The 27,791-nt window shown below is 44.6% G+C and overlaps 2 protein-coding genes across 3 annotated transcripts; one reads left to right on the plus strand and one right to left on the minus strand.

The window, feature by feature from the left end:
• Positions 1-2,697: 2,697 nt before the first annotated feature.
• Positions 2,698-26,382, minus strand: MSH1 (MUTL protein homolog 1). Of its 2 annotated transcripts, XM_048702294.2 has the most exons (22): positions 26,092-26,382; positions 25,082-25,211; positions 24,876-24,973; positions 24,357-24,432; positions 23,032-23,151; positions 22,341-22,388; positions 21,473-21,537; positions 20,696-20,781; positions 19,781-19,945; positions 17,117-17,226; positions 16,833-16,938; positions 16,664-16,739; positions 10,108-10,166; positions 9,210-9,277; positions 8,315-8,488; positions 7,986-8,192; positions 7,463-7,719; positions 6,757-6,900; positions 6,202-6,253; positions 4,523-4,822; positions 3,305-4,012; positions 2,698-3,228 (listed from the first exon to the last, which is right to left on the minus strand). In XM_048702294.2, exons 1-22 carry the CDS (start codon positions 26,199-26,201, stop codon positions 3,001-3,003), a joined length of 3,387 nt encoding a protein of 1,128 aa, XP_048558251.1. In that variant the 5' UTR covers positions 26,202-26,382; the 3' UTR covers positions 2,698-3,000. The 2 variants fall into 2 exon arrangements, with proteins under 2 accessions (XP_048558251.1, XP_048558252.1); XM_048702295.2 differs by lacking the exons at positions 22,341-22,388; positions 23,032-23,151; positions 24,357-24,432; ... (1 more) ...; positions 25,082-25,211; positions 26,092-26,382 and adding an exon at positions 21,801-21,920.
• Positions 10,944-12,989, plus strand: LOC147986092 (uncharacterized). Its single transcript, XM_087545670.1, has one exon. It carries the CDS (start codon positions 11,400-11,402, stop codon positions 12,987-12,989), a length of 1,590 nt encoding a protein of 529 aa, XP_087401796.1. The 5' UTR covers positions 10,944-11,399.
• Positions 26,383-27,791: the final 1,409 nt, after the last annotated feature.

A 27,791-nucleotide genomic window follows, 5' to 3' on the forward strand; every position in this document is an offset into this window, starting at 1 on the left:
GGTCGACTGGAATCCTTCGCCCATCACTATGAGGGCGCCTGTCATCCTGCTGGCGAGGCACATACGACCCGCTCCTCGGGGGAGGCGTGGGCACTCGACGTCGACCATCACGATCGACTCGGTGATCATACTGCTCATGGTTTTCATACTGGTCACGCCGGTCTCCACGTCCCTCACGCCTCGGGGGCGATCTCGGGCTGTGAGCCGACTGGACTGTGTCCGCGGCAATGGATCTGCTGTGAATTCTGTTCCGCGACTGAGAAACAGCGGAATTCTGATCTCCTGCTGCCCGGAGTAACGCTCTGATCTGCAGCAAGCCTCTGCCAGCCTTCGACTGGGAAGGCTGAATCGACTCCGCTATACGAGCCGCAGCTGCTAAATTTTGAATCAGAGTCCGATATACCTGCGGGGGCGGGAAGAGCTGACATCGACTGGATTCGGGAACCCGTTGTCACGCACGCTCGTCGAGTGCTCGCTGGAGGTTCTCCAGTCGAGTGTGCTCGGCCAAGTTTGCCAGGCGCGCGTCCTCCAAGGCGCGAGCCTCGGGGGTTTCTCCAACGATAGGAGTGTGCAGCGCATCCATGTTCCAGCAGCGAAGTTCTTCTCTCTGCAGCGACGTGAGAGGCTCGGGAAGATACTCCTCATGGGGACGCGACGGGTCGCCTCCTCCTATGCCTCCGTCGGTGCGGGTAAAATCGGGGGGACTGGGCGGTCCATCGACCATCAGAACCTCCGCCGCCGGATCGCTGCTGTCGCACTCGGATGCAGTCTCTTCGGAGCCAGTCGAACAGGCCGTAGAGGGATTCGTCGGGCTCGAGCGCCGCGACTTGAGGGGTGGCCGACTGACGGGCCACCGCGTGTCTCACCCACCGCCGAAGCCTCGACCGACCGGAGCGCTTGCACCGGTGGGAAGCGGGGAGGGAGGACAACATAGGAGCCGACCGGCAGGGGGTCGACGGTTGCCGCAGGAGAACGCCGCGGACGCACGCGCTAAAGTGCGTTGCCCGTGGACAGGGAGCGCGTCCACGTCGAGCGGAGCCTCCTGAAGCCAGGCGGAGTCGTCGGCGATGAACATGAGCGCGCCGAGACGGATCTCGCGGCCTCCACCAGAACTCCGTCGAAAACCATGATGATTCGGGTCGGAAAAGATCGCAACTCCTCCAACAAAACGCTAAAACACCTGCCCCACGGTGGGCGCCAACTGTCGTGGTTCTAAGTCTGACAATAATGTAGGGGGGTAAGTATGGAGAGGCGAGATCTTAGCTATGGAGAAGTTGTAAGGACGCAAGGTTTACGAGTTCAGGCCCTTCTCGGAAGAAGTAAAAACCCTACGTCTCAGAGCCCGGAGGCGGTCGACTGGATTATGTGAGTATGAGTTACAGAGGTGCGAACCCTTGTCTCGGAGGAGGGGGTGGCTTATATAGAGTGCGCCAGGACCCCGGCCAGCCCACGTTACGAAGGGTTCAATGTACATTAAGGTAGGGCGTTACTGATAACACTAGTAATAAAGTGCTATGATGACCATAAAAGCTACTTAATAATCGACTGTTAGCGTACGGAGTGACTTTAGGTCTCCTGGCCGTCGAATGGTTGGATCTTGATCGAGTAATTGCTTCTTGGTCGAATGTCTTCGAGTCTATCGAATGGAACACCTCCAAGTCGATTGAAAGGTGATTTATTCTAGAGGTGTCCTTGGGTAAGGCAGTTAGGACAGGTCCGTGACCCTACCCTATATACATAGCTTCATCAGTGTCAACGTGCCATAATCAAGAGGATCCTTCGTTATATTCGTGGTACTAGCTCCTTCGGCCTGCAACTCTCCTCTATGTCGTCTACTGACATAACTACCTACTCCATACTAGTAATTGGGTCTCGGCATCGCGTCTCGCGGGTGCGACTCGGCGGCGAAACCCTTGCTCGCTGCCGGCCCTCCCTCTCCCTCGTCGCCACTCGCCACCGAAGGTGGTGGCCGACGGTGCAGGTGGCGACGAGCCGACGAGGATCTAGTCGCCACGTCCTGGCCCGCTACAGGTGGACAAGGGCCTCCGCCCGAGGTGGGCTTCCGTGGCAGCCACCTCGCTCGCTTGATGCCACGGCCGACCGGCTACAACCGCCGACGAGCTCGGCGGGTGTGTGTGCCTCTACTAGCGTGCTTGCGTGCGTACTGCCGCTTCGGACTGTGCCAGCGGCCGTGCGTTGGCTTGAGCCGCTGCGTGCGTGCATGCTTGTGCCGTGTGCGTGTTGTGTTCGTGTGTCATGGCTTGCTGCTTGATCCACTACTTAGGGCATGTACCTGGAATGAGTCGACCCATTCCTGGCTTGCGGCCCCTCTAGGCGTTCGGGTTACCACCAAAATATTGTTTACCTTGAATAGCTGTTCATTGTTTAAAATTTTACGTGTACAACAACTTCCCCATGCTTACACAAGCAATCCCACATTACATATATTGAAAATATTATAGGTATTTCATTAAATCTTAAAATTCTCCTAACTGGGTGATTTCTGTTCAGAAAATGTAGAACTATGTTGTAATGTGAAAACATGATCCTTACAAAAATGATATCTTAGTTTGAATTTGCATCACTCTGCATTACTATATTCTACACGTAGCCTTTTCTGGGGTTATATTTGGGGTATTGCTTACAACACTGGTGATTACTAGTGCTATTTTCACCCAACCTGATGTTTGGAACCTGTAGCCAGTAAAGGGAACTACTATTTGGGCCAGTAGGGCCTCAAATTGCACCGTTGCACAAAGATAAGCATTTACAGGATTGCAAAAATATTTACGTTGGTAATTCCTTACACATGATAGAAGAATTGCCCCTACTACGAACATAGCTAGGCCATATTACCAATCAGACAAAATTGGGGTGGAAAACATGGTATCAGTTAGCTCCTGCCTCCTATAAGCCAAAAAAACAGATAAGGAAATCAAAGATGAAGCTCCACTCCCCTTTGGCCTCTACGAGTTAAAACTGGATGTTCAGTGGGTCAGTTCAGTGTGCAGCCATGGCTTCTCCAGAGGTTACAGACATACCAAAGTTCCGATGCTTGCCATCTGCCTTGTTGGTGAGCTTAAAACCTTTCGAGGGTAGCTGATTTATGAGAAGAGTCTCCAGTTGGCAGGCAACACTCTTGCCAGGAACAATGATGTATAATATTGTGGCATCCTGCATACCTTCCTGGGATCTATGAGCACCAAGACGGCCCACAAGATCATCCGTCTGCAGGCAGGGATGGAGTCAATATTTCATGCCCTTAGACAAAGAAACAAAAGAATACATGAATGTGCAGAAATACCTGTCCAACATAGAGCTTGTTGTCACGTCTGATGATGATATAGATGCTGGACCTCCCAACAGTTGAAGGTGGCGGTTGCTCCCTAGGACCTACAGTAACGCAGACCACCTCAACCAGTTCTGAGATGCTTCTCTTGTTGTAGAGATCCAACAGTTTATCTTTGCATATTGCAGTAACAATGCTCTCGACATCCTTTCGCACCAGTCCAGTAGCACCTGACGGAGGTTCGAAGAAATTTCCCAGACCATCGGGCATATCAACCAAGCCATTTACATTGGAGTAGCCAACGGAAGGCCCATGGTGGGCTGTTGATGATGTCTGTTTGTTGCTTCTGCTCATGGTCAAATATAGCTCCTCTGCTCTTTTAATTATCAAGTCAGGCATACCTTCCTTCCTGGCTGTTTGAAAAGCAAGGCTTTCTCTGCAGATGCCATCCATAAGTCTCCATGTTGGCTGAATGCACCCATTGACCACTTCTGTTCCCATAGCCTTGAAATCAGTATTGTTGAGTGAAAGAGGAAGGTCAAAAATGCCATGTAAATGGGTTGATACGATGCCCAGGCAGCCAACGTCATCCAGCCTTTCAATGATGCTACCAGCTATACAAGTTCCTTTTGCAGTTTCTGTGCCTCTACAAATTTCATCGATGAGAACAAGACTCCTACCAGTAGCTCGACTAACTAAAGATCGTATCTCTGACATTTCGATCTGAAAAGAACATATTATCAAAACAAAGTATTTTTCCATGGACGTTAATAAGATTATTCTATGTATAAATAATGCCACAGGAAAATATAATTAAGAAATGAACAATAGTATCACATGCACAGAGAACCAATGACAAAGTGCTAGTACACTAGTAAACTAAATTCATACTAGAGCAAGAAAATGTCAAAACCAAGTTAGACCAACTTCAGCATAACATATGTAACATGAACTTATTACCATGCTTAGCTAACTGCAGAACACCAACTTGGTGGGGATTTGACCGTTCAGACAATTTATCATTACATGCGATTTGAACATGCAGCACAGTTGTTTTGTTCTTCAAGATATTGTACATTCATGCATATAGTTTCTAGCATCTCGACTTTTATCAGGCTTGACTCCATGATCCGGAAAAACTGAACATTATAAAGATAGTGTAGCACCTGTGTTCTTGGGAATACAGGACACAGATTTTACAGAAACAAATAAGCAAAGCTACAAAATTGGCACCTGAAACGAACTTTTCCCATCAGCTGGACTGTCATAGGCCTTCATATGCAGCATTATAGAATCAAAGTGTGGGATGACAGCTGAAGCAGCTGGCACCATCAGGCCACATACTCCAAGCAATGCAGCCGCGCAGACTGATCGCAGCATACTGGATTTACCTCCACCATTTGGACCAGTCAAAATAAACAAAGAACGCATGTTGACATCATTCAGTATTGCATTCCCTTGATTAGTATCAAGCCAGTAAGGAAAGAGTCTTAATAAATCCATTTCGCTTGAGTTTTCTTCCGTACTATAATCCTGCATAAACAATCCACACTCAAGCAAGTTTACAACATTGTAAGAATTAGTAAAGATGTTGGTGGTAGAGAAGAGATCGGAACACTTCAGTTCATCAGAAAGGAACATTTCATCTGGCAGCTGTGTTGCTTGGTACAGATCTGCTATGGCAAGCTTTTTTTCCGAATAGTGGGTATGGGGAACCCACCGTACCAACACGATTGGCTGGTGTTGCTGATACCGGACCCGTTATAACCCCGATTGGCATCCAATCTCCAAAAGGTCCCGATTGTTTTTGAAATGGGATATTTACAGACGGATATACGCAAAGGATAGTCTTGGTCCAACAAAACTATGTTAAACCCTTCTTGATAAAAATCAAATCAAGATTAAGTCTATCATTGTATACCTGACATTTAACAATACTGCAAGACCACAGCACAAATTCAAATTGGCAAAAAATCCAGCTCAAGAATATGTTTTTGCACTGAATCAACAAGACCCACGAGCTAAAGGTTTGGTCCCGGTGTGCACTATTTGAATTTCTGGTGCATGATGCCCTGGTTCTACCTAGTCTTCTGTATCCATGTTAATTGTAGCAAAGAACAATAGGATAATTCCTCGCTTAAGAAGCTAGTAATAAGGGACTGCGTTATTATGAGAGCAGATCAGGTACTCCACATCTAACCGTTTCAAGATTTTGATGCCGGTGCTGATTGGTTGACTGCAAAACTGCAAATCATGTGGATGGATTATTTTATACCTCAAATCACACACAGAAGGGAAACTCGCTGGACACTGGACCACCTCAGTCAGGGCTTCTAAACTCAAACTAGTGCAAATGTTTGATGCTCTCATCATGCATACACTTTTCTTATATTGAAACTGCACATTCGCTGGTAAATACTTGTTTTAAACTTTCTTTGAATGGATATGGACTCCTATATGCAGATGTCCCATAGATAAAAGGTACATTTGTCCCGTCGTCTAATAACGGCCCTGGGCTTCAATGGGGTTGTGGGCCATCATTCATCTGTTTTCCAATTTTATATGCTATATTTATGTCATATATGCTAACTGGACTAATCAGAGTCATTCTGAACTGTCTCAGGTAGCCATGACTGGCCAGTGAACAACAGTGATCCACGTGCATGTCAAAAGAGTATTCCAACTGGGCTTAGCATAGGCATCCATGAAAAATGAAATATGACTACTTAAATCATAATCATTCCATGGAATGAAGAAAACATCGTGCAACACAACCAGGCCAACAAACTGAAGCAACACATATAGGTTAATTAAATCTAAGCAAGAAAAATGGCATAGAGTCCTAATCCACCTACTTTTGTTTGAAATCATTATCTAGACTCAAAATAGAGAGACGTGATAAAAATAGGTACCTTAGATAAGGGATATATGGCAGGAAGCACCCAGCCCCTTCTTAGACCCTCACTGATCAAGATCCCAGAAAATGCATGGCATCAGATCAATGTGCATAGGTGGATCGCCAAGACAGAAATATATGAGCATAAATATGACATTACGCCTAATAAAATGACTTTGTAAAGAGTGCAAAGGTGTGGAATATTAGGCCATTTAATTCTAGTGTCCATAGCTGTCGATAGTTTCCAGCAGATATATAAACTGCATAACATACAGAGAAGCACACCCAATATCCAGGTTTCATGTCAGTGGCACTGGCATAACAAGTTAACTACGAAACTGGATTTTGGCTACTACCAGTCACAGAAGACAATGCCAGGAATTCATGCAAAATAACTGACCCGTTTAATGTCAAACAGTTGTTTTATACAGACTAACCAGTCCAACAGACAGAATAGCAAGAATGGATGAACTATATCAAAATGCATGTTATAGGCTTATGCAAAGAGAAAATGCACACAATAGTTCAATACTCAAATGATACTTCTAGAAGGAAGGCCAAAAGTAATCACCTAACATGACCAAAAAGTGCTTTTGTTATGATGAGCAACGTTGAGCAGAAGACAAGGATATTGGTCTTGTCCTGTAATTCGCTTGAAAGACCTCTCAATAGCTCTAGAACTTTACCTTTTGCATTATCACAAGCTTCATGATACCTGAGAAAAGCAATATTAGCATAGTTTCAGTAAATGTTACGGGGACTGGAGTGTGCTGCTATAATTGCCTGTTCTAGAAGGTACTAAATACGCTGAGAATCTATTTTGATGAAGATATATTGTTTCAAATAAAACTAAATAAACATTAATGATATATTTCATGAAAAATTTAGTAATATCAATGTAATGTTGCAAATGTTGGTATAGTTTTCGATGTGGTGGTAAAACCTAAAATATATTTGATTAGCACAGATTCCAAAATGACCATTTTTCAGAAAGGATTAAAACTATCTTATCTTAAGGAGTTCAAATAAAGCAGTACAGTTCAATGTAACAGTAGATTAATTGGCATATGCAACCTTTTCAGAATATAGTCATGTACATGTTTCATTAACATATGTGACCACAGCGAGGTTTCATTTTGCAGTAATGCAGAAACTTCTGATAGTAAGCTAATTGTACAATGTTTATGAAAGCGGTCAAGGGGGCTGCCAGAGCAGTGAAACATTTATTAAGCGGCACTACAAAGTCAGAAAGTGGCTGTCATCCATTCGGCCAGTACCTGGCTAAAGCATTCTCAACTTTGGTTGTTGTAAACCATTCTTCCCCAACTCTTCTACCTTTTGAATCAATCGCAGGCTTTAGTTGTTTTATCTGTTCTTCACCAGGTGTGTTGGCCCACACAGTTGGTGCGAGTCGCCTCCCTTTAAACCAAACAGCCCCATGTTCTTTTGCGTAAGAGATTTCCCCTTTAGAACTTCCATGCGAGGACATCACGGCTTTTACTCTTACAATAATTGGCAGAAAATCTTCAGTGACCTGAGAAGATTGATATGTGTTTGTATAAACCAAGTCAAAGATGAGATGAAAAGAAATGTTCAAGACCATAGTTGATGTTTGTATAAATCTCAGTGACCTAGATGTATCATAGCGCTGATGTTTCTCATAAATGAACTAACTACAATATTTCCATGCGGATAAGTTTAATAAATGTAGACGCCCACAATGGTAATAGTTTTTTTAATTCTCTTTTGTTTTTGCATAACGCCCAATTTATAGAAATAAATGCATTGCTTGAAACATACCGCTGTTGATAATGCCTGAGCAGCGACATCAACATTGGCGAACTCTTCTTCGGCATGGACCCTTTTCACACGCCCCTTCCAAGATGACTCCATATCATTAAAGAACTCCTTGGGAATATATTCCGATGAAGTTATTGCCTGATCACTTTCGCCAGCTAAAGATATCACTTCACCTATACGTTTGGAAATAAATCTACATTCTTTAATCTGCAACAAAATAAAAAGAGATTCCAGATCGATGATATGTAGAGGGAAATATGATTGACTAGAAATATTAATATGCATGAATATTGCACATCTGTGGCTCATGAATATCAAACAAGACTTACTAGTATATCAGCATCAACTTTCAACCCGGTAACCACCGAAGCAGGTTCGAGCAATTTGTTCTGGATAGCTGAAAGCTCGGTGTTTCCATTCATTAACATAATCTCGTCAAGGACATTTTTTATTCTACAAAACTCGATGTGATTAACCTCTTTTGACTCAAGTAATTTCACAAGCTGCAAAATCAAATTTGCTAGATAAATATAAGGCAAACAAATGAGCTGAAGTACAACATGATAAAGTGAAAAACTGCTGCAAAGCAAGTCATGGATTAGAATAATGAGATAACATCTAAATCGATGAATACCAACTAAAAAGATTATCAAAAGGAAAAAACAAAAGGTGCAATAACAATAATGAATGGAAACACCAGGTCCAAGGCCATTTTGCAGAGCTCCTAGAAATCCAGTTATCACTTGAAGAGCCAGAGTAGTCTGTTAATAACAGTGATAAGGTGTGGATAGTTTTGTTTGAGTCAATATTCTTGAATTGTACTTTTAAGCATCTGGCTATAAAGAATAAACGTAGAATATCTTCCATTATCTATTTTGAATTTTGTTCCATTTCTCATATAAATTGATAAATTATGCATTCATTACAGTTCAAAGGAGCTAAAAGAATCCACACCCAATTGTTCAAACTAACAGTAACAATGAAAACTTAAATCATGTACTTAACACACACATCTGGCCAATCGACTATTGTATATAAGTATCAAGTCAGATGAGAAATGAGACCAATATACTGAGAGTTATGCTGTAGTATATAACTGCTGACGTCCGATTTATGAAACGTCAAATTTACTTGTCTGGCATGAACATGCATAAAAAAGAAATAACTTTAGATAACCGATGGTTCAATTGTTGCCATATTTACTCTCAAATGTTAAGAAGGAACCTTCGCGGATGGTATGCAAGTAAATTCTGGAATCGAACAAGTTATGCTGCACATAAGCCTGCAAGCCTCTGCAAGAGTAAGATTTACAGAGTTTGGTAAAAAATTCTAGCACATGTAGTAAATATCACAAATCATAAACCTTTAAGAGATAAACTGGGACAAGTGGAAAATACAAAATTGCCACACACAAAAAAAACATGCATTGCATACTGATGCCAACTTTTAGAACTGCAACCAAAGCAACCCTCAACTATGAAATCGGGCATGTAAACCCAAACTTTGAGAAACAGATCAATGTTCTTGTCGTGGTCTGCCACATCGATACAGCCACCTAGTTTTTTTCTTCCATGGTTGAATGTTGGCCAGCAACCACAACAAGACCAGAGACATATGTTTAACTATTTTCAGTTGGCTCTCATGGCTGCGCAGCAATGTCGTAGCACCGTTGCCGGGGTGCAAGCCAAATGCGAACACCAGCATCCCATGTTACCTCCTGAAGGCTAATTCACGGAGTTCGATAAGATTTCTTGAAGGGGAAACATTCGATGTATGCTCATGGATCGACAAAATGTGAAAGGACAAAAGTATTCTTATAGGTTTAATATATGTCAAAGTAAATTAGTTTCATTTTACAGTACCATTGTAATATTTTAAAGCGGCTCATCAACTCTATATAACTCATGATCGATCATCATTAGCCATATCAACCTACTTATGTATAACAATTTTTGCATCAAGGTTCACCAAGTTTTCTTTAAGAGAAGTGCTGAAGCAAGCTCCGTCAAATAAATATTATCTTCCACAGTGAACTCAAAGTTTCAAGTTTTAACTGTAAAGTAGCGCAAGAACTGAATCCATCATGAAAGGATCATGGCTGCAACTCTGAACAGATTTTTACCTTGAATTGCAGAGGCAACATCAAAAGATGGAGGATTAAGAAGAAGATCTCTTATATACCTACATATCATAATAATAAGAAGTCAACCTCACAAAGCAAAGCAAACACAAAGAATGGATTACAAAGGTCATGCCCCAAAGATGGTATCTCGTATAAATGTAGTCCCATGTACTACAACATAATGCATAGCATAGTGATACAGTTTTAGCAATCCCTACGAAAAGTGATACATTTTTAATTTGAGTAAGTGCAGTTGCAAAGGAAGATATACAGCAATTCCTAAATGACGCCTCTTATCATACTCAATAGCTCACTGCTTAAAATTTTCACAAGTAATATTGGTGGTAGGAATTAGGATTACAAAACGAATTATTAACTCCGTTTGAAAATAGTACTCCCTATGTTTCTTCATGTGCATAGCGGACGGCTAAAGCGTGCGGAGAATGTCAAGAGAGGTCAGGGTAGACCGAATTTGACATGGGAGGAGTCCGTTAAGAGAGACCTGAAGGATTGGAGTATCACCAAAGAACTAGCTATGGACAGGGGTGCGTGGAAGCTTGCTATCCATGCGCCAGAGCCATGAGTTGGTCACTGTTAGAGTTATAATATAAGTCATGTACCCCTTTGTATTTATCCCGTTGTATAAGGGGTTTCCTGCATATGTTCCACACCTGTACATGTATATATATATCGGCCTATGGCCTCATGGGAATACAAGTTGCATATTCCTAACATGGTATTAGAGCTTTAGGTTTTTTTTTCCCCGCACGCGCAACTCGTGCTAAGATCCCGTTCCTCCGCCGCCGCAATCCCAATCCCCACCGATTCCCCCATCTTCGTCCGGCGGAACCCTAGCCCGCTCCGGCGCGACCTCCACGCCGGGACGCCTCCCTCCCTTACGGCGGAATCGGCGGCCCGCTCCCTCCCCGGCGCCAAGCACGCTCCGGAAGGTCGCCCCCGCCGCCTGGCGTCACCCCCACCGTCCCCGTCCACACCGCCAGGATCCGCACCGCGCCGTCCGGGATTCGACTCCGCGCCGCGCCGTCCGAGGGATTCAACTCCGCGCCGTCGGCAAGGGACCCGCCGCCGCCGCCGTCCGCGTCGGATCGGGCCCGATCTGTAACTTCGGATCCGGTCGCCTCCCAGGCCGCCCTCGCCCCCTCCCTCGGCCGCACCCGCTCCTCCCGTTCTGTGCTGGCGCTGTTTTCCTCCAGGCTGGTGTCGCTCGGCTGAAGCTTTGCTTCGTTCTACTGCAAAAAAAAACAAAAAAAAAACAAAAAAACAAAAAAAAAATGTCTGCTGCATCGAGCTATGTTGTTGTCCCTCGCTATCCGGTGATCTTTGATGGTACTAACTACACCGAGTTTACTGGCTTCATGCGCATTCACATGCGTGGCATCCGTCTTTGGGGTGTTCTTTCAGGCGAGGTCTGCTGTCCGCCACGTCCAGTTCCTCCGGTGGCCCCTACTCCGCCATCTCCATCGGTTCTTCCTACGGATGCTAATCAGGCCGCCAAGGATGCGGCTAAGGTTGCTGATGAGGCTGCTGATCGTGCTTATGATGAGAGGGTTTTGGCTTATGAGGAGGCTCTTCAGACGTATCATGGTGCTCTGTCTGTTTACACCCAGTGGCTTGATGATGATGCTCGTGCTGCAGCTGTTCTCACTGCTAGTGTTCTGCCTCAGTTTGCTTCTGAATTTCTGGGTCTTTCTACTGTCTTTGAGATGTGGACCCGTCTTCGTGAGCGCTATCAGCCCTCTGGTGATGCCTTATACCTCTCTGTGATTCGTCAGGAGCATGCTCTTCAGCAGGGTGACTCTACTGTTGATGACTTCTATGCACAGAGTTCTGCTATCTGGCGCCAGCTTGATTCTCTTCGTAGTGCTGGGTGTCGTACCTGCCCCTGTTGCCAGGCTGTCCAGGCCAATTTGGAGTTTCATCGCGTCTATGAGTTCTTGTCTCGGCTCCGTAAGGAGTTTGAGCCCCGGCGTGCTCAGTTGTTTGCTCGTGGCCGTATTTCTCTCATGGAGGCGCTTTCTGAGACTCGTGCTGAGGAGACTCGCTTACGTGGTGCTGGTTTGCTGGAGGTTCCCTCTGTGCTCGCTACTCGTGCTCCTACGCCACTTGCTCCACCGACCCCTTCTCGCTCGAGTGCTCCGCCGCTCTTGCCCACTCCTTCTAGAGGCTCAGGTCGCCCCCGTCCACATTGCGCCTATTGCAACAATGATGGTCATCTTGAGTCTCAGTGCTACACGAAGAAGAAACACCTGCGCAAGGCTCGATCATCATCTTCCGGGACTTCGTCATCTACCTCGACAGCTTCAGCCATTGCTTTAACTGAGCAGGATATTCTGAGACTTAAGCGTCTGCTCGCGGCTTCAGGTTCTTCCTCGACGGGTACTGCCGGTTCTGTGACTGATGCTTCCCGCACTGAGCAATCACCCTCTACACAGTCAGGTACATCCCCCTGGGTTCTGGACTCTGGAGCTTCTTTTCATATGTCTTCTCATTCTTCCACTTTGTCCTCTCTTCGATCACTGGATTCTCCTATTCATGTCTTCACTGCTGATGGTACTCCACTTTCTGTTGCTAGTAGAGGCAATCTTACTACTCCTTATTCTGTTCCTGATGTTGCTCATGTTCCTCGACTTACCATGAATTTGTTTTCTGCTGGTCAACTTACAGATTCTGGTTGTCGCGTCATCCTTGACGTTGACTCTTGTTCTGTCCAGGACCGTCACACGCACACTCTGGTTGGGGCTGGCCCTCGCCGCCGTGATTCTCAAGGTCTTTGGGAGTTGGACTGGCTTCATGTTCCTTCTGCTGCCACCACCATCGCCAGTTCTTCCGCTTTTGTCGCCTCCGTCACTGGTTCCTTCTAGCAGTGGCATCATCGACTTGGTCATCTGTGTGGTTCTCGGTTGTCTTCTTTAGTTCGTCGAGGCCTTCTGGGGTCTGTCTCAAGGTCTTTGGGAGTTGGACTGGCTTCATGTTCCTTCTGCTGCCACCACCATCGCCAGTTCTTCCGCTTCTGTCGCCTCCGTCACTGGTTCCTTCTAGCAGTGGCATCATCGACTTGGTCATCTGTGTGGTTCTCGGTTGTCTTCTTTAGTTCGTCGAGGCCTTCTGGGGTCTGTCTCAGGAGATGTCTCTTTAGAGTGTCAGGGTTGTCATCTTGGCAAGCAGATTCAGTTACCATATTCACATAGTGAGTCAGTGTCTAAGCGTCCTTTCGATTTAGTCCATTCTGATGTATGGGGTCCGGCCCCTTTTGCTTCGAAAGGTGGTCATAAATACTATATTATTTTCATAGATGATTTCTCTCGTTACACATGGCTTTATTTCATGACTTCTCATTCTGAGGTGTTGTCTATTTATAAGCGTTTTGCTGCCATGGTTCATACTCAGTTCTCTTCACCCATTCGTGTTTTTCGTGCTGACTCCGCTGGCGAGTATATCTCTAAGATGTTGCGTGGTGTTCTTGCTGAGCACGGGACTCTCTCTCAATTCTCTTGTCCTGGTGCTCATGCTCGGAATGGTGTGGCTGAGCGAAAGCATCGACATCTTCTTGAGACGGCTCGTGCATTGATGATTGCTGCCTCTCTCCCGCCTCATTTTTGGGCTGAGGCCGTCTCCACATCCACCTATCTTATCAATATACAGCCTTCCGCTGCTCTACAGGGTGGTGTTCCTTTCGAGCGACTTTTTGATCGTTCTCCCGATTATTCGATGCTTCGCTCGTTTGGTTGTGTTTGCTATGTTCTTGCCCCTCGCGAACGCACCAAACTGACCGCTCAGTCTGTTGAGTGTGTCTTCTTAGGCTACAGTGATGAGCATAAGGGCTATCGTTGTTGGGATCCTATTGGTCGTCGGATGCGTATCTCTCGAGATGTGACTTTTGAAGAGTCTCGTCCCTTCTACCCACGCCCATCTTCCTCGACTTTTTCAGTACAGGATATCTCTTTCCTCACTTTTCCTGACTCACCTATCACTCCCGCCGAGACTGTACCTCTTCGTTCCACTTCCTCTCCTTCTCCACATCTAGTTAATTTGCAGCCACCATCATCCCCGGTCTCCTCGCCTCGCATGTCACCGGGTTCTCCACCTTCATCTCCGGTGACTTCCTCCCCGGTTTCCTCTCCCAGCCTGTCACCGGATTCTACACCTTCATCTCCGGTGACTTCTTCGTCGCCACCTCCTGATTCTACCTTGCCGATTCCTCCTTCTATTATTCCATCTTTTCCTCAGCATTACACTCGTCGTCCACGACCAGTTGATGCCTCTGTGGATGGGTCGTCATCTTCCTCTCAGCCTACTTATGGCTTGCGTTCTCGTCCTCGTCCGCCTGTTGATCGCTTTGGATTTCCCACCGCTGGTGCTGCTGTTCTTGAGCCGACTTCTTACCGTCAGGCTGTTGTTCATCCTGAATGGCAGTTTGCGATGGCAGAGGAGATTGCTGCTCTTGAACGCACTGGTACCTGGGATCTTGTTTCTCTTCCTCCCGGAGTCCGTCCGATCACTTGTAAGTGGGTCTACAAGGTTAAGACTCGCTCCGATGGTTCTCTTGAGCGTCACAAAGCTCGTCTTGTGGCTCGTGGTTTTCAGCAGGAGCATGGTCGTGATTATGACGAGACTTTTGCTCCTGTGGCTCATATGACCACTGTTCGTACACTTCTTGCCGTTGCCTCTGCACGCCACTGGTCTATCTCTCAGCTTGATGTTAAGAATGCCTTTCTTAATGGTGAGCTGCGTGAGGAGGTGTACATGCAGCCACCACCTGGGTATTCTGTTCCTGATGGCATGGTATGTCGTCTTCGTCGCTCTCTATGGCCTTAAGCAAGCCCCCCGCGCCTGGTTTGAGCGCTTTGCCTCTGTGATCACTGCTGCTGGTTTTTTAGCCAGTGCTCATGATCCAGCATTGTTTATTCACCTTTCTCCTCGTGGACGGACTCTTCTTCTTCTTTATGTTGATGACATGATCATCACGGGGGATGACCCCGAGTATATTGCCTTTGTAAAGGCCCGTCTTAGTGAGCAGTTTCTAATGTCTGATCTTGGACCTCTTCGCTACTTTCTTGGGATTGAAGTCTCTTCTACCTCTGATGGCTTTTTTATCTCCCAGGAAAAGTATATCCAGGATCTTCTTGCTCGTGCTGCTCTTACTGACGAGCGCGTTGTTGAGACTCCTATGGAGCTCAATGTTCACCTCCGTGCTACTGATGGTGATCCTCTCCCTGATCCGACACGTTATCGTCATCTTGTTGGCAGTCTTGTCTATCTAGCTGTCACTCGTCCGGACATCTCTTATCCGGTTCATATTCTGAGTCAGTTTGTCTCTGCCCCCACCTCGGTTCACTATAGTCATCTCCTTCGTGTTCTTCAATATCTTCGAGGCACGATCTCTCACCGTCTATTCTTTCCTCGCTCCAGTTCTTTACAGCTCCAGGCCTATTCGGATGCTACGTGGGCTAGTGATCCTTCCGATCGCCGTTCACTTTCTGCTTACTGTGTTTTTCTTGGTGGTTCTCTCATTGCCTGGAAGACGAAGAAACAGCTTGCAGTTTCCCGTTCGAGTGCCGAGGCTGAGTTGCGAGCAATGGCTCTTTTGACGGCAGAGGTGACTTGGTTACAGTGGTTACTTCAGGATTTTGGTGTTTCTGTCACTACACCAACTCTACTTTTATTTGACAGTACAGGTGCTATCAGCATTGCACGCGATCCTGTGAAGCATGAGCTCACCAAGCATATTGGTGTTGATGCGTTCTATGTGCGCGCTGCTGTGCAGGATAAGGTTATTGCTCTTCAGTATGTGCCTTCCGAGTTACAGTTGGCGGATTTCCTGACGAAGTCTCAGACTAGAGCACAACATGGCTTTTATCTCTCCAAACTCAGTGTTGTTCATCCACCATGAGTTTGAGGGGGGGTGTTAGAGTTATAATATAAGTCATGTACCCCTTTGTATTTATCCCGTTGTATAAGGGGTTTCCTGCATATGTTCCACACCTATACATGTATATATATATCGGCCTATGGCCTCATGGGAATACAAGTTGCATATTCCTAACAGTCACGAGATCTTATGGGTTTCACCTCTAGCCTACCCCAGCTTGTTTGGGACTAAAGGCTTTGTTGTTGTTGTTGTTGTTTATGTTTCTTCATGTAAGGCGTCCATGCATGCAAGATTTAAGGTTGACCAACTATTAAACCCAATAAAGTTGTTGGCTGTATGACACAAAAAGTGATATTACTTGAGCATGTTTTTACATATGAGTTGATGATATCATTCTTTTGTCACATAACCCATATTTTAGGCAAATTGTATACCACTGAAATTTCAGAACCAATATAGGAATACAAGGTCACAAAGGTCACTCAACTGTTTGCTGAGTTACCACGATGACTAGCATGGGAAGAAATCGTTGCATAAGTAGAATTAATTAACTAATGATGGCCCAACAAACATACAAAATAACAAGATCAAGGCCTAAAACATATCATTTTAGCTGGGTGCCACAAGCATTTTTGTGATGTTAATCTAACAAATAACAACACTTACATTGATGGAAGCCCGGCACAATTTGGAGGGAGTAGCATTTTTGGTAAACTGGGGATCCCCTCAGTTGGTATCACTCCTATGTTAGCACATGGATTTCAGAAATAAGATTCCCACACTTTCGAAAGGTCTTTAGAAAGATCAAAATAATAGTGAATACGCTTCTGCATACCAATTTGAGTAGCAGTTCCAAGATATAAAGGTTGAGGCCTCCCTTCCAACGAGATAGTGACGTTGCGAAAAGTAGTTTTCTCATCCAGGCCATATATTTCCCTTACCTTGACAAAAGAAAGCTTTTAGTTGTAAGAATTATGAAACAATATCCAAACCTTATTGAGAAGAACATAGAACAGCTTATGGCACAATAACAACAATTGATAACAAAATATGGACTGTGCAGACAAAATGAACGATGATCATTCTTCCAACGATGCATATCAACAAAAAGATATAGACCTTGCATAAAAGTTCGTCAATAGGAGAGCCATCAAACCAGTCAAAAGACTTTCCGTTGCACTCTCCCCACAAGAGCCCTCCCTCGCCAAATTCTCCCCAGCGTGATGTCCCTACACCATGAGCAAATGACATGTAATATATTACATGAACAGGTAGATTAGAAAACTCAAGGTACATTAACATCACAATTCTCTCATCCTAATAACACAACTATGCCTCCACAAACAATGTTGTTGTTAATGTTATCATAGAGTTTCTTGTGTTAAAATCACAGTAGGGAGTAGGGACATCTTGGGTTGCAACATTTATAACAAACATCAATGTTTTGATAAATGTTGAAAAGGAGCAAATGCCCAAACAGAAGGGTCAAGCCACGATCAAGCTAATGGAGGAAGATGGAGATACTGTTAAACATTCTCCATAAATAGTTAATTGCCAAGACATTGGCAGTACCAATGTACTCCCTCCGTTTTTATTTAGTCCGCGTATTAGCTTTGGTCAAAGTCAAGCTTTGTAAACTTTGACAAAGCTTATAAACAAAAATATTAACATATACAATAACAAATCAATACCATTAGATTCATTATTGAATGTATTTTCACATCATATAGATTTCGTATGTTAAATGTTTATATTTTTTTCTATAATCTTGGTCAAACTTTACAAAGTTTGACTTCAGTCAAACCTAATATGCAGAGTAAATAAAAACGGAGGGAGTATCTGAATGGTAAAAATCGATCTAAAATCTGTCCTCTGCGCGATCCCAATGCACCAGCTGCTGGTCTTCGCACCACCCAAGAAAACAATCAAGCAGCTAGAGAAGATTGAACGAGGGGTCTTGTGGGCTGGGCGCGAGGCTGCCAATGGCGGCAACTGCCATGTCAACTGGCGCCGGACTTGCCATCCAATCGAACTGGGAGACCTCGGCATCCCCGACCTGGAGCGCACCGGGCTGGCGCTACGCCTACGATGGCTGTGGTTCAGCCACACCGACCAAAACAGGGCATGGAGTAACCTGGACCTGCAGTTCTCCACGGATGAGCGTGCCCTGTTCTTCGCCTGTACCTCTATGGCCCTTTTCTGGGATGACCAATGATCGACGGCAGCTCCATCAGCAAGATCGTGCCGCAGCTGCATCTCCAAACGCAGGAGGAAGATGCGGACTGTTTCTGATGGGCTCCAGGCTAACGCTTGGGCTCGTGACATCGAGGGCACGCTGGGCGTCCACGGGATCGGCCAGTATATACGGCTCTGGCACGCTGTCGAGCGCATTACCCTGACCACGGAGCCTGATCGACTCCTCTGGAAATGGACTACGGGCGGATCCTACTCTGCAAAGTCCTGCTACAAGGCCACCTTCCAGGGTTCAATCCATAGTGAGTCTTAGAAATTTGTTTGGAAGAACGGGGCGCCCCCTCGGGTACGTTTCTTTCACTGGCTCGCCAATCAGGACAGATGTTGGACCACCGACCGCCTGGCACGCCGAGGACTGCAACACCACACCTCATGCCTCCTTTGCACTGGCTCGCCGATCAGGACAGATGTTGGACCACCGACCGCCTGGCACGCCGAGGACTGTAACACCACACCTGATGCCTGCCTTGCTGCCAGAGCACTGAGAAGATGAACCACCTGCTACTCCGCTGTCCATTCTCTCGACAGGTTTGGCATGAAATTATTGCCTGGCTTTGCATGCCTTGCGCGCCGCCAAACAATGAATCTTCCATCATGGAATGGTGGCACGCTGCTAAACAGTGCACCCCGCAGCCCATGCGCAAGGGCCTCGGGGCAGAGAGAGAGAGAGAGAGAGAGATTATCTCTTCTTCTGTTACAAAACTGAAACGACTAACCACCCCGGTCAGCTCGCTGTGATCCGGATTGGCTGCACCATCCCACGACCTCCAGATGCACAAGCGTGCCACGCTGACCGGGTTAACAATAACAGAAAGTACAGGAGGGAGCTCGTGCGTACAGCACGTCCCCATCTACTACGTGCATGCTGCATGGAAGTGTCACATCAGCAGCCATGCAATGTTTATTTTAGGAAGAAAACTACACTAGCCTATGACGTGAGCTTAGCATGGCTAACAGCCTCCATGGCCTTGCTGACCCCATGGATGATCTGGAAACACCGCAATGAATGTGTCTTCGAGGGAGCCCAACCCACGGCGGGTACCTTGTTGCGAAGATCAAGGATGAGGGGCCGCTCTGGGCCAAGGCGGGTGCTGCTGGCCTTCGAGACACCATGCCCCAGACCTGGGATGTACATTAATTTCCTGCATTCACCACCACCCCTGTACCTCCTAGGAGGATTGTAACATAAACTCTATTTTCAATGGAAAGAAACGCAAGTCTCTTTGTGTTTTCTCAAGAAAAAAATCTGAACGCAGCCAAGTTTAGCTCACCTTAGCCTAGTTTTTGTTTGTTTTGTTTGCCTTTCTTTTGTAGGCTTGTTTAGATGTTTCGGTTTCTAATACAAAATTATTTTGGTGCGTGTTCGAGAAAAAAGTGTTAGTGTCAAAATCTTAGCTGTGATACATTATAAAATAAACAGATGATAATGATAACAACATAAGATAGAACTTTCTGGTTTCCAGGTTCCCGAGAAGTCATGCCAGGATCAAACACATAAAGTTATGGTAGAAGCAATTCATAAATACAAACCTGAAGAATTATTCCTCAGAGAACTGTGAAGGTATAAATGATGATAACGGCATATACGCAGCTTAGTGACTACGGCTTCCTCTGTTAGGCCCTCCTCAGCTGAATAAGTTTTCATGGTTTCTAGCACAGAAATCAAGCAATAGCCTTTCGCGGAGCGTGAAATCCCTGATAAATAAGAACATCAGAATGTGCAATACTTCCATGCTGGAACTAGAGCAGAGTGTCTTATGGAATTCATTAATTAATAGCCAGGAAATGCAAAAGTTAAGAATAGTAAAATGCAATTATTAACATGAAAAAATTGCAAGACGACACAATAATTGTCGCATGCTCAATCCATATACACGTACTAGTTTTAAAATGTTGAGTGCATGCATAATTATGTGCCTTATATTTCTGGGCAGATGAAGGACTTGTGACAAGAGGTCCTGGATTCGACGCAGCCTCTCTGCATTGCACTGTGCAGGGGGGTAAGGCTTGCCTCGGATAATCCTTCCCCAGACCCCACCTGGTGTGGGAGGTTCTAGCACTGGGTCTGTCCTTTACATTTCTGGGCAAATGCAGTAATAGCTCACAGCACATAGCACCTTGAATGTTGCAGGTTTCTACATCATAACTGCTACCCGAGCTCTCGTCTAGTACAAACGTAAAACCTTATATATAATACAACTGGAAGAGTATCATTTCAAGATTTAAGGGTAATAACTAAGACAATGTTCAAAATTCATATCAGCTAATTTACTTGACCGTTCACCAATGAAACTCCATGCAGATCTAACTCTCAACGTAAAGCACACTGAGCTGCACATGAAATTTTAGGAAACAAACATATCGCGAGTTTAATGGCGGTCTATTTACAGCGGAAAAGAAAAGCAAGACAATATAGTTATCTAGAGTTATGGAAGTATAACGTACCAACTACCGGCATTGGGTCAGGAAACTCAAGATCATGGTCTACTTCAGCAAGCCCAAATACATAAGGACTACCAGGATGTGCATGGCTGTAACAAAAGATAGAAGTTAAAATAATCAACTGAAGTAATTGCAAGCCATCAAATGTAACATGCTAGTTCCTGCTATTAGACCCCATCCCAACCGCAGTACAATCCCAAAAAGAAACCTATTCAAGTAGAAACAATATTGTACAAAACGACGGGTGATGCAACAAGAAACAGACTCAAGGGAGATAAACACTACTACATCACTAAATTAGAAAACAGCACATACATGTTTGCAACATCAAATGTCAAAGAAGTTACGACGAACAATGTAATTATGATGAGCCATGAATAAATGCACGGAATACAATGCAAGACTTTTGAAGTTGAGCCGTTAATAAATGCACAGAATAATACATCAACATATTAAAATAGTAAAGTTCACAAACATCAACAGTTCACTATTAAATACTCCCTCCATCCAGGTTTATTGGACCTCCTTGTATTTAGAGTCAAATTTTGACCATAAATTTAATAACTGACAAAATACAAGTTATATGCCAAAAAAATATGTGTGCATCCCCTTTCGGATAATAACCCAATGATATAATGTTTGTAGCATATAAATCATATTTTGTTAGTCGTATAGAGGGTCAAAGTTTGACATAAAATATGAGGAGACCCAATAAACCCAGACGGAGGAACCAAGTTATAAGCGGAAGTTCTCAAATCGATTACATCATTATGCAATTACCCAGAAATAAATCGACCTTTCCGAGCACGGGCTTGAGTTGGGCCTTGAATTTCCTCAACTATGCACTGCAGGGCAAAAATAGAAGACAACAATAATGTGTAACGTCACTAAAAGGTTAGCGCCAGGAAATTGAGTAGTTAAATGCATCACGCATGCCTAAAGTGATAGGTATTTGAATGGTGAAAATATTCAACTTATTGCTATAGTTCACAAAGCATGGTCTTGATCATAAAAGAGCAAAATGTAAGTGCTACATTACACACACTTGACCAACATTGTCGATCAAATCCCCGCGGTAAATAGAAAGAGCAGGAAAAGACATTCTTACTTGATGCAGTATCATGTGAGCAATTCATGTAAAGTTGTACTAAGTCAGCGACAAGTAATATAGATCAGAGGGAGTACAAAAGGCCCGTGTTGCTCATGTGACCAGAAACTTCAGTCCAGCCTGATGATCAGTTCAGGGATGCAAGATCAGTAAAAACTAATAGCATCATTCATCTGTATTATGGGCATTCAATTTTTACACCATTTAAGGTTGATGCCAGTGTTCGACGAGATTCAGCCAGACCCACTACTCAATACAGCTCCCAAATGTCATTTCCTGTGGTTCACTGAACTTGTGGCTTGTCCAATATGTTGAACATTGGTTTTAGACCTCGGAGTTACATGCATATTTCTATATAACAGCATACTCCCTCCGTCTGGAAAAACTTGTCCCAAGCTTGTTCCTCAAATGGATGTATCTAGCACTAACTTGGTGCTAGATACATCCATTTGAGGGACAAGCTTTTTCGGACGGAGGGAGTACAACTTAATTCTATCAATACAATGTATCAAGCAAATAAGCAATGAGTTGAAACCATACCACAGAATAACCACACCGAGTCAAATCATCCAATGTTTGCCGCAAATTCTGCAAAGGAAATTGTTCATGCCATACTATTTGCAAGAGAACATTAACATCTGAATTAAATAAGAACTATACTCGCAAATTTTGCAAAGCTACTTGCTCATGTGACATGCGTACTCAAGAAAACATTAACCTATGAATTGAATATTTAACCACATCAAATTCAAATTTCTTCATATCTCTTAGCTTGAGGGGTAACTATAGATACAGCATGTTTGCTTAGATGAGATATGAGACATATTGAGGAGCATGAAAATTTTGAGAACGATGAGATGCCAGTGAAGGATTTAGATAATAAGTTGTCTATTTTCATCATATTTAGCTGGGAAAAAAAGGCGAAATAAGATATCCTACGGGATGCTGATTATTAGGCTAAAACTTAAATCATGCACGCAAAAGTAGCACCCGTAAATGTCAAATAGATTAATACCTATGTGCTGTCTCTTCATAAATCTAAGTAAAATGTAACATCTGCTAACTGTAGAAATACAATGTTTCATATTCTCTGATTCCTTCATGATACTTTGTTTACATACTGTGATACTGATGCAAGAATTTGATGATTCTCTAAGCAGCTCAGTAGTGATGGTCATCTAAGCATATAGTACTAAGTAAATAGCATAAACAATTTTATTTAACAGCATACCATGATGGGACATCCAGCTTTTGGAATACTGTCAGAACGCAAGCCTCCAAAAGGATTTAAGCCTGCATGCTCTACAAGAATGCAGGCATCAAATCCAATGGCTTCGTAGAAATCTCCTACCTGAACAAGAGGCGGGCTTAGGTGAGTATCCAACTTGGTCTGGGGAGGAGAATCAGAATATAATAGAGAAAATACAAAATATATGAGCATTATTTTTCATAACATGGTGAAAGTGAATCCAGTTGGCTAAGTGGGAGTCTAGATAGGGGCATTTAATGAAACCTGCATAGTCTTAAACCAGACCAGTGATCGACCCAGTGACTCGGTGGTTTTCAAACTCAAAGCGCAAGTTCAAAGACCCAACTGATGGTTTAGCAAAATATAATAAAACAGTTGAGCTTGTGGTATAATGGAAATAAGTCTAGGTTATGTAGGCATATTTTACCTCCAAAGGAGGAAAGTCACACATGTGCAGTGGTCAGCATGATAACTTGAAGAAATTCTAGGTTCAGAATCCAAGAGCATGCGGAACATTTTTCGCCCAAGCAAGAGTGTTCGTCCAACTAGCACGCAATTTTGTGTGAAGCCAGATTTAGACCATGTTGTGGCCAGTTAAGGTTGGTACACATGTGTGACAGTTCTTGAACAAAACCAGGCTGGCACAGGCACCAATTCCCGTATTCCCGGTTAAATCAGTGTCCGGTGTGGATTATGAAACTAGAGAAACAACTAGGATCTTTATCTTTTATGCATCACTCCTTACAAACTAAGCATCCATTACAGGCATGTGACATATCAAAGATTTATAAGAAATGTACAAAGCACATCATCACATGTAAATGTCATAGAGATCTCAAGATATAAGGATGTAAAAAACTAGATCTTAAGACATAAGGATGTAAAAAAAAAGAGATCTCAAGATATAAGCATAGGGTTTTGATAACTGCTTTGTTTTCCCTTCATGCGTAACTATATGGATTAGAGTTAGAGGTATTGAGTTTCATAAACTAAACAGACCACCAAAAATCTTAAGCTATTGAAAAATGATACTCAATATACTTCAACATCTTCCCACACGTCTATGAACCAGGCGTCCAGGACTAAGACAGGGACTTGTAATGGTCGCAATTATTTTTCTTAACAGTAGCAGCCACGTATACACCGCAGGACCTTTCAACCAGGATATCATACTGATTTCATGCACAAACCAATTCACCCAAAAAGTAGCCGATGAGGAAAGGTGGCCCAACATAGTTCCATATTTCTCATTTTGTCCCAATAGATGATCGAGCATACGGATTTATTAGGATAGAGTAGTAGCATACTCTGCAAAGTAGGACCTCGCGAGGAAACTTCGATTTGAATTGTAACATCTCCATGTTCAGGGTTCCATCCTTTAAGCTGCAAAGGATCATGGAAACTTATCAACATGACAAAGCAAATAGCATGAAAACGGATCTGATTTCACCGGGAAAAGATTGATATAAGCAAGAGAAAGCCATCCCTGCAAGGAAGGTACTAACTACTAGCTACAGATGATACAAAATCACAGCAAACTTCTCAGGGCAGGCTAGATAGGTTTGTCTTTTTGAGACAAATATTCCACCATGATTTCTGTTAAATGTCTACGATAACAAGGTAAAGATAAAAACATGCAAACTGTAAGACAAATAAGAGAACCAAAAGGACGGAGCAATCCACACAGGAGTTGGGACGCAGTATAAATATCATGTTAACCACTTAAAACAAGGTGTATTTAAAAAAAAACAATAACAATTTGTTTGACCATATGAGATATGACCATTGCATAATTATGTTCAGGATGTGTCAAGCATCTGATTCACCTTCCATTCCTTAAAGTTGGATCCAACCCTAATATGTTCGAATACACGAGTCTCTGAGTCAATTGGACAGATGATGGCTTCCTGCAGCTCTCCATTCTCTGGAAACAATAAATAAGAAAACGAGAGTGACAAAATAGAGGCATCAGCGTCGACACATGGAAGTGAAGAACACCTCAGAACCAGAGAAGCCAAATGTTTGCAAGCACCTCTTTCCACCAGATAATATGAGACAGCATGCCTTCGTTGCAGAGATTCCCATGTTTGTTCACCTTACTAGACACCATCGAAATGCTCCGTGAAACCTTCTTTGGTTTGGACCAAGACCTGTTGAATAACCTGGAGTAGAGACAGTCATCAAGATTAAGAAAGCAATCTAAAACTCTAAATACGCCAGATTATTATCAACTTTGATCAAAAGGCACATCAAAGCACTTCAATCTTCAGCGAAAATAAGTGCATGTACATAGTGCAATAATTTATATGCAACAAATTCTTTGATCACGTCGTTCCGTGTATCCTTCAAGGTTTTGCTCAGCTGAAATTGAGCCAGCTCATATCGGTGACATTACTTGTATTGCTGAGTGATATCACAGAATTGTTTTATCTTAACATGACTGGTTTTTCCAGGACATATATGTTCAGCATTACTTCGCTCGCCAACACTAGGTGCTCACTGGTTTCATCCCCAATAACTAAGCTTGTGGCGCGATGCAGCAAACACTGCCAGTTGCATATCTGTGTGCATTTAGTGAAAAATCATGGCAGCATCCTCTGCCAATGATCTTCTGTTGGCTATTAAAATTTCAGCATTTGAACTTGAGTTCTTAATACGAATAGGCTACCTATATAGGAACTTCGGAATAGAGCTTAATCAACTCATGTATGAGCAATTTTGTAATCCAATTTTTAAATGCAAGTCCTGAGCCGATGGTCCTGGCCTGGACACAGATGCTGTTTCCGCATTATCTTGTTAACACTAGTATATGGTAGAAACGTCGATGAAGTTGGTTTTGACGGATTTCAAATAGGTTTATCCAGACACGGCATGCGTTTAAAATGTCCACGGAGTTAAAAATAAATAATAATAAAACCTATCCCCCGCGGGTGCCACACCAATGCCGGTGCCCCATGCTCCACCAATATTCATACCAACAGAAAAAATCAACAGAACCCCACATGCCACAAAATATTCGCGGCAAGGAGTGAGGAAGCTCACAGGATGGGGAGCGGGGAACGGCGCGGGCGGCGGCGCCGGAGGATCGAGTCGGCAACGGGGAGCCACCGCGGCGCGGCGGCCACGACCGAGCTCGCCAGCAGCCGCTGCATCGCGACGGCGCGGCGCCGGAGCGGAGCTAGGGTTTTGCGGCCTCTCCGGCCCGCGAGTCGGAGAGACAGAGGCCGAGAGGCAGGGGAGGAAGTGGTGTGGGGTTTTGGGAGATGTCGGGGCGCGCGAGCAGCAGCCAGGAGTAATGGTCGGGAGGGTTTTCTGGTCGCGCGCTTCCCTATGCGGTGCGCACCCTTCCCGTTGGGTCTGACTACTGGGGCCGAGGGGTCACGGGCTCGTGGTGCCCTGAGTCTTTGGCAGGCCTGGTACCTTTTCCTGCTCTGTAGTTTTGTTTTGTTTGTTACGAGGGCATTTCCTGCTCTGTAGTTTTTTTTTGAACTTGTGGCACACTTTATTCAATCAAATCAAATAATGTTTTTATTTGCGGAAAATCAAATCAAATAATGTTAGGCCAGTGATAGGCGCCGGCGCGCCGGCCGAAACTTTCGGCCGGTCTGCCTAGGGCCGTTCGATCTGTACATGCATACCCGTCAGAACAATCCTCTTTCTTCTCTAAAAAAAAGTCAGATCAATCCCCTTTCCCCTCCTTCGTCAACCCCCCGCACGGGAAAAAAGGGAGAGGGCGAGAACGTGGCGCCCGCACCAACCGCCTCGCCTCGTCTTCCGGTTGCAGCACGGTCGTGTGCGCCACCGCCTCGCCTTGTCCTCCCGTTGCAGCACCACTGCATGCGCCACCGCACTGTCGGCCTGACGCCTCTCGTCGTGCAGCCGACGGGATTGCAGCACAGTTACCCGCGAAGATTCAGCTTCTGCCATTTGTAGCTCTTCGTCGGCTGGTTCCAACATGTGGGCGTCGTGGTTGCAGCAGCCCCCGCCGTTGCCGTCTCAGCTCACCACCGAAACCGGCTTCCACCACTGTGTTCATCAAAAAGAGCTTCAACAACAAAAAAGGGGTTTCGCTGGTAGTAGCAAAAACCAAAAATCGTCCCAGCAAAAATATATCACGGTTCCAGCAAAATGTGCCCTCACCAAAGGTCACAAACAAAATAAATATTGCCGGTTCCAGCTCCGCTGCAGCTGGTTGTAACAAAATTGATTGTTGGTTCCAACAAAAAAAACTATGCAGCAAAACACATAGCAGCCGCCATCCGTCGCCGCCCCAGATCCTGGCATATGCAGCAAAATCAAAAATGCTGGATCCAGCAAAAATCAAAAGCGGTTCCAGCAAAAATCCAACCGGAGGTTGAAGCTTTACCAACAAAAATCTCCAGTATTTGGTTGAAGCAGAAAAAATTACCGGTTCCAGCAAAATCGAAAGACCGTGGTAGCAATTTTTAGACTGCTTCCAGCAAAATCAAAACAAGATGGTAGCAAAAATTAGGAGCGGTTCCAGCAAAAAAAGAACATAGTTGCTGCAAAAACCCCCTGCTTGTAACATCCCCAACCAGTGGTTCCAGCAAAAAATCCAGCCAGAGGTTGAAGCTTTATCAACAATAATTTTCGTTGCCAGGCACTAGGCTGGCCGGTTCCAGCCAAGCACGCGATGGGGCAGGCGTGGGGGGGATGCACGGCGGAGCAGCAACAAACTAGTTCTCTCATGGCTATAGGAGGAATGAAAGGAGAGAGAGAGA

The sequence above is a fragment of the Triticum urartu genome, chromosome 2A (genome assembly GCF_056163025.1).
Source record: "Triticum urartu cultivar PI428250 chromosome 2A, HENAU_Tu73, whole genome shotgun sequence".
In the NCBI taxonomy this organism is placed as follows: domain Eukaryota; kingdom Viridiplantae; phylum Streptophyta; class Magnoliopsida; order Poales; family Poaceae; genus Triticum; species Triticum urartu.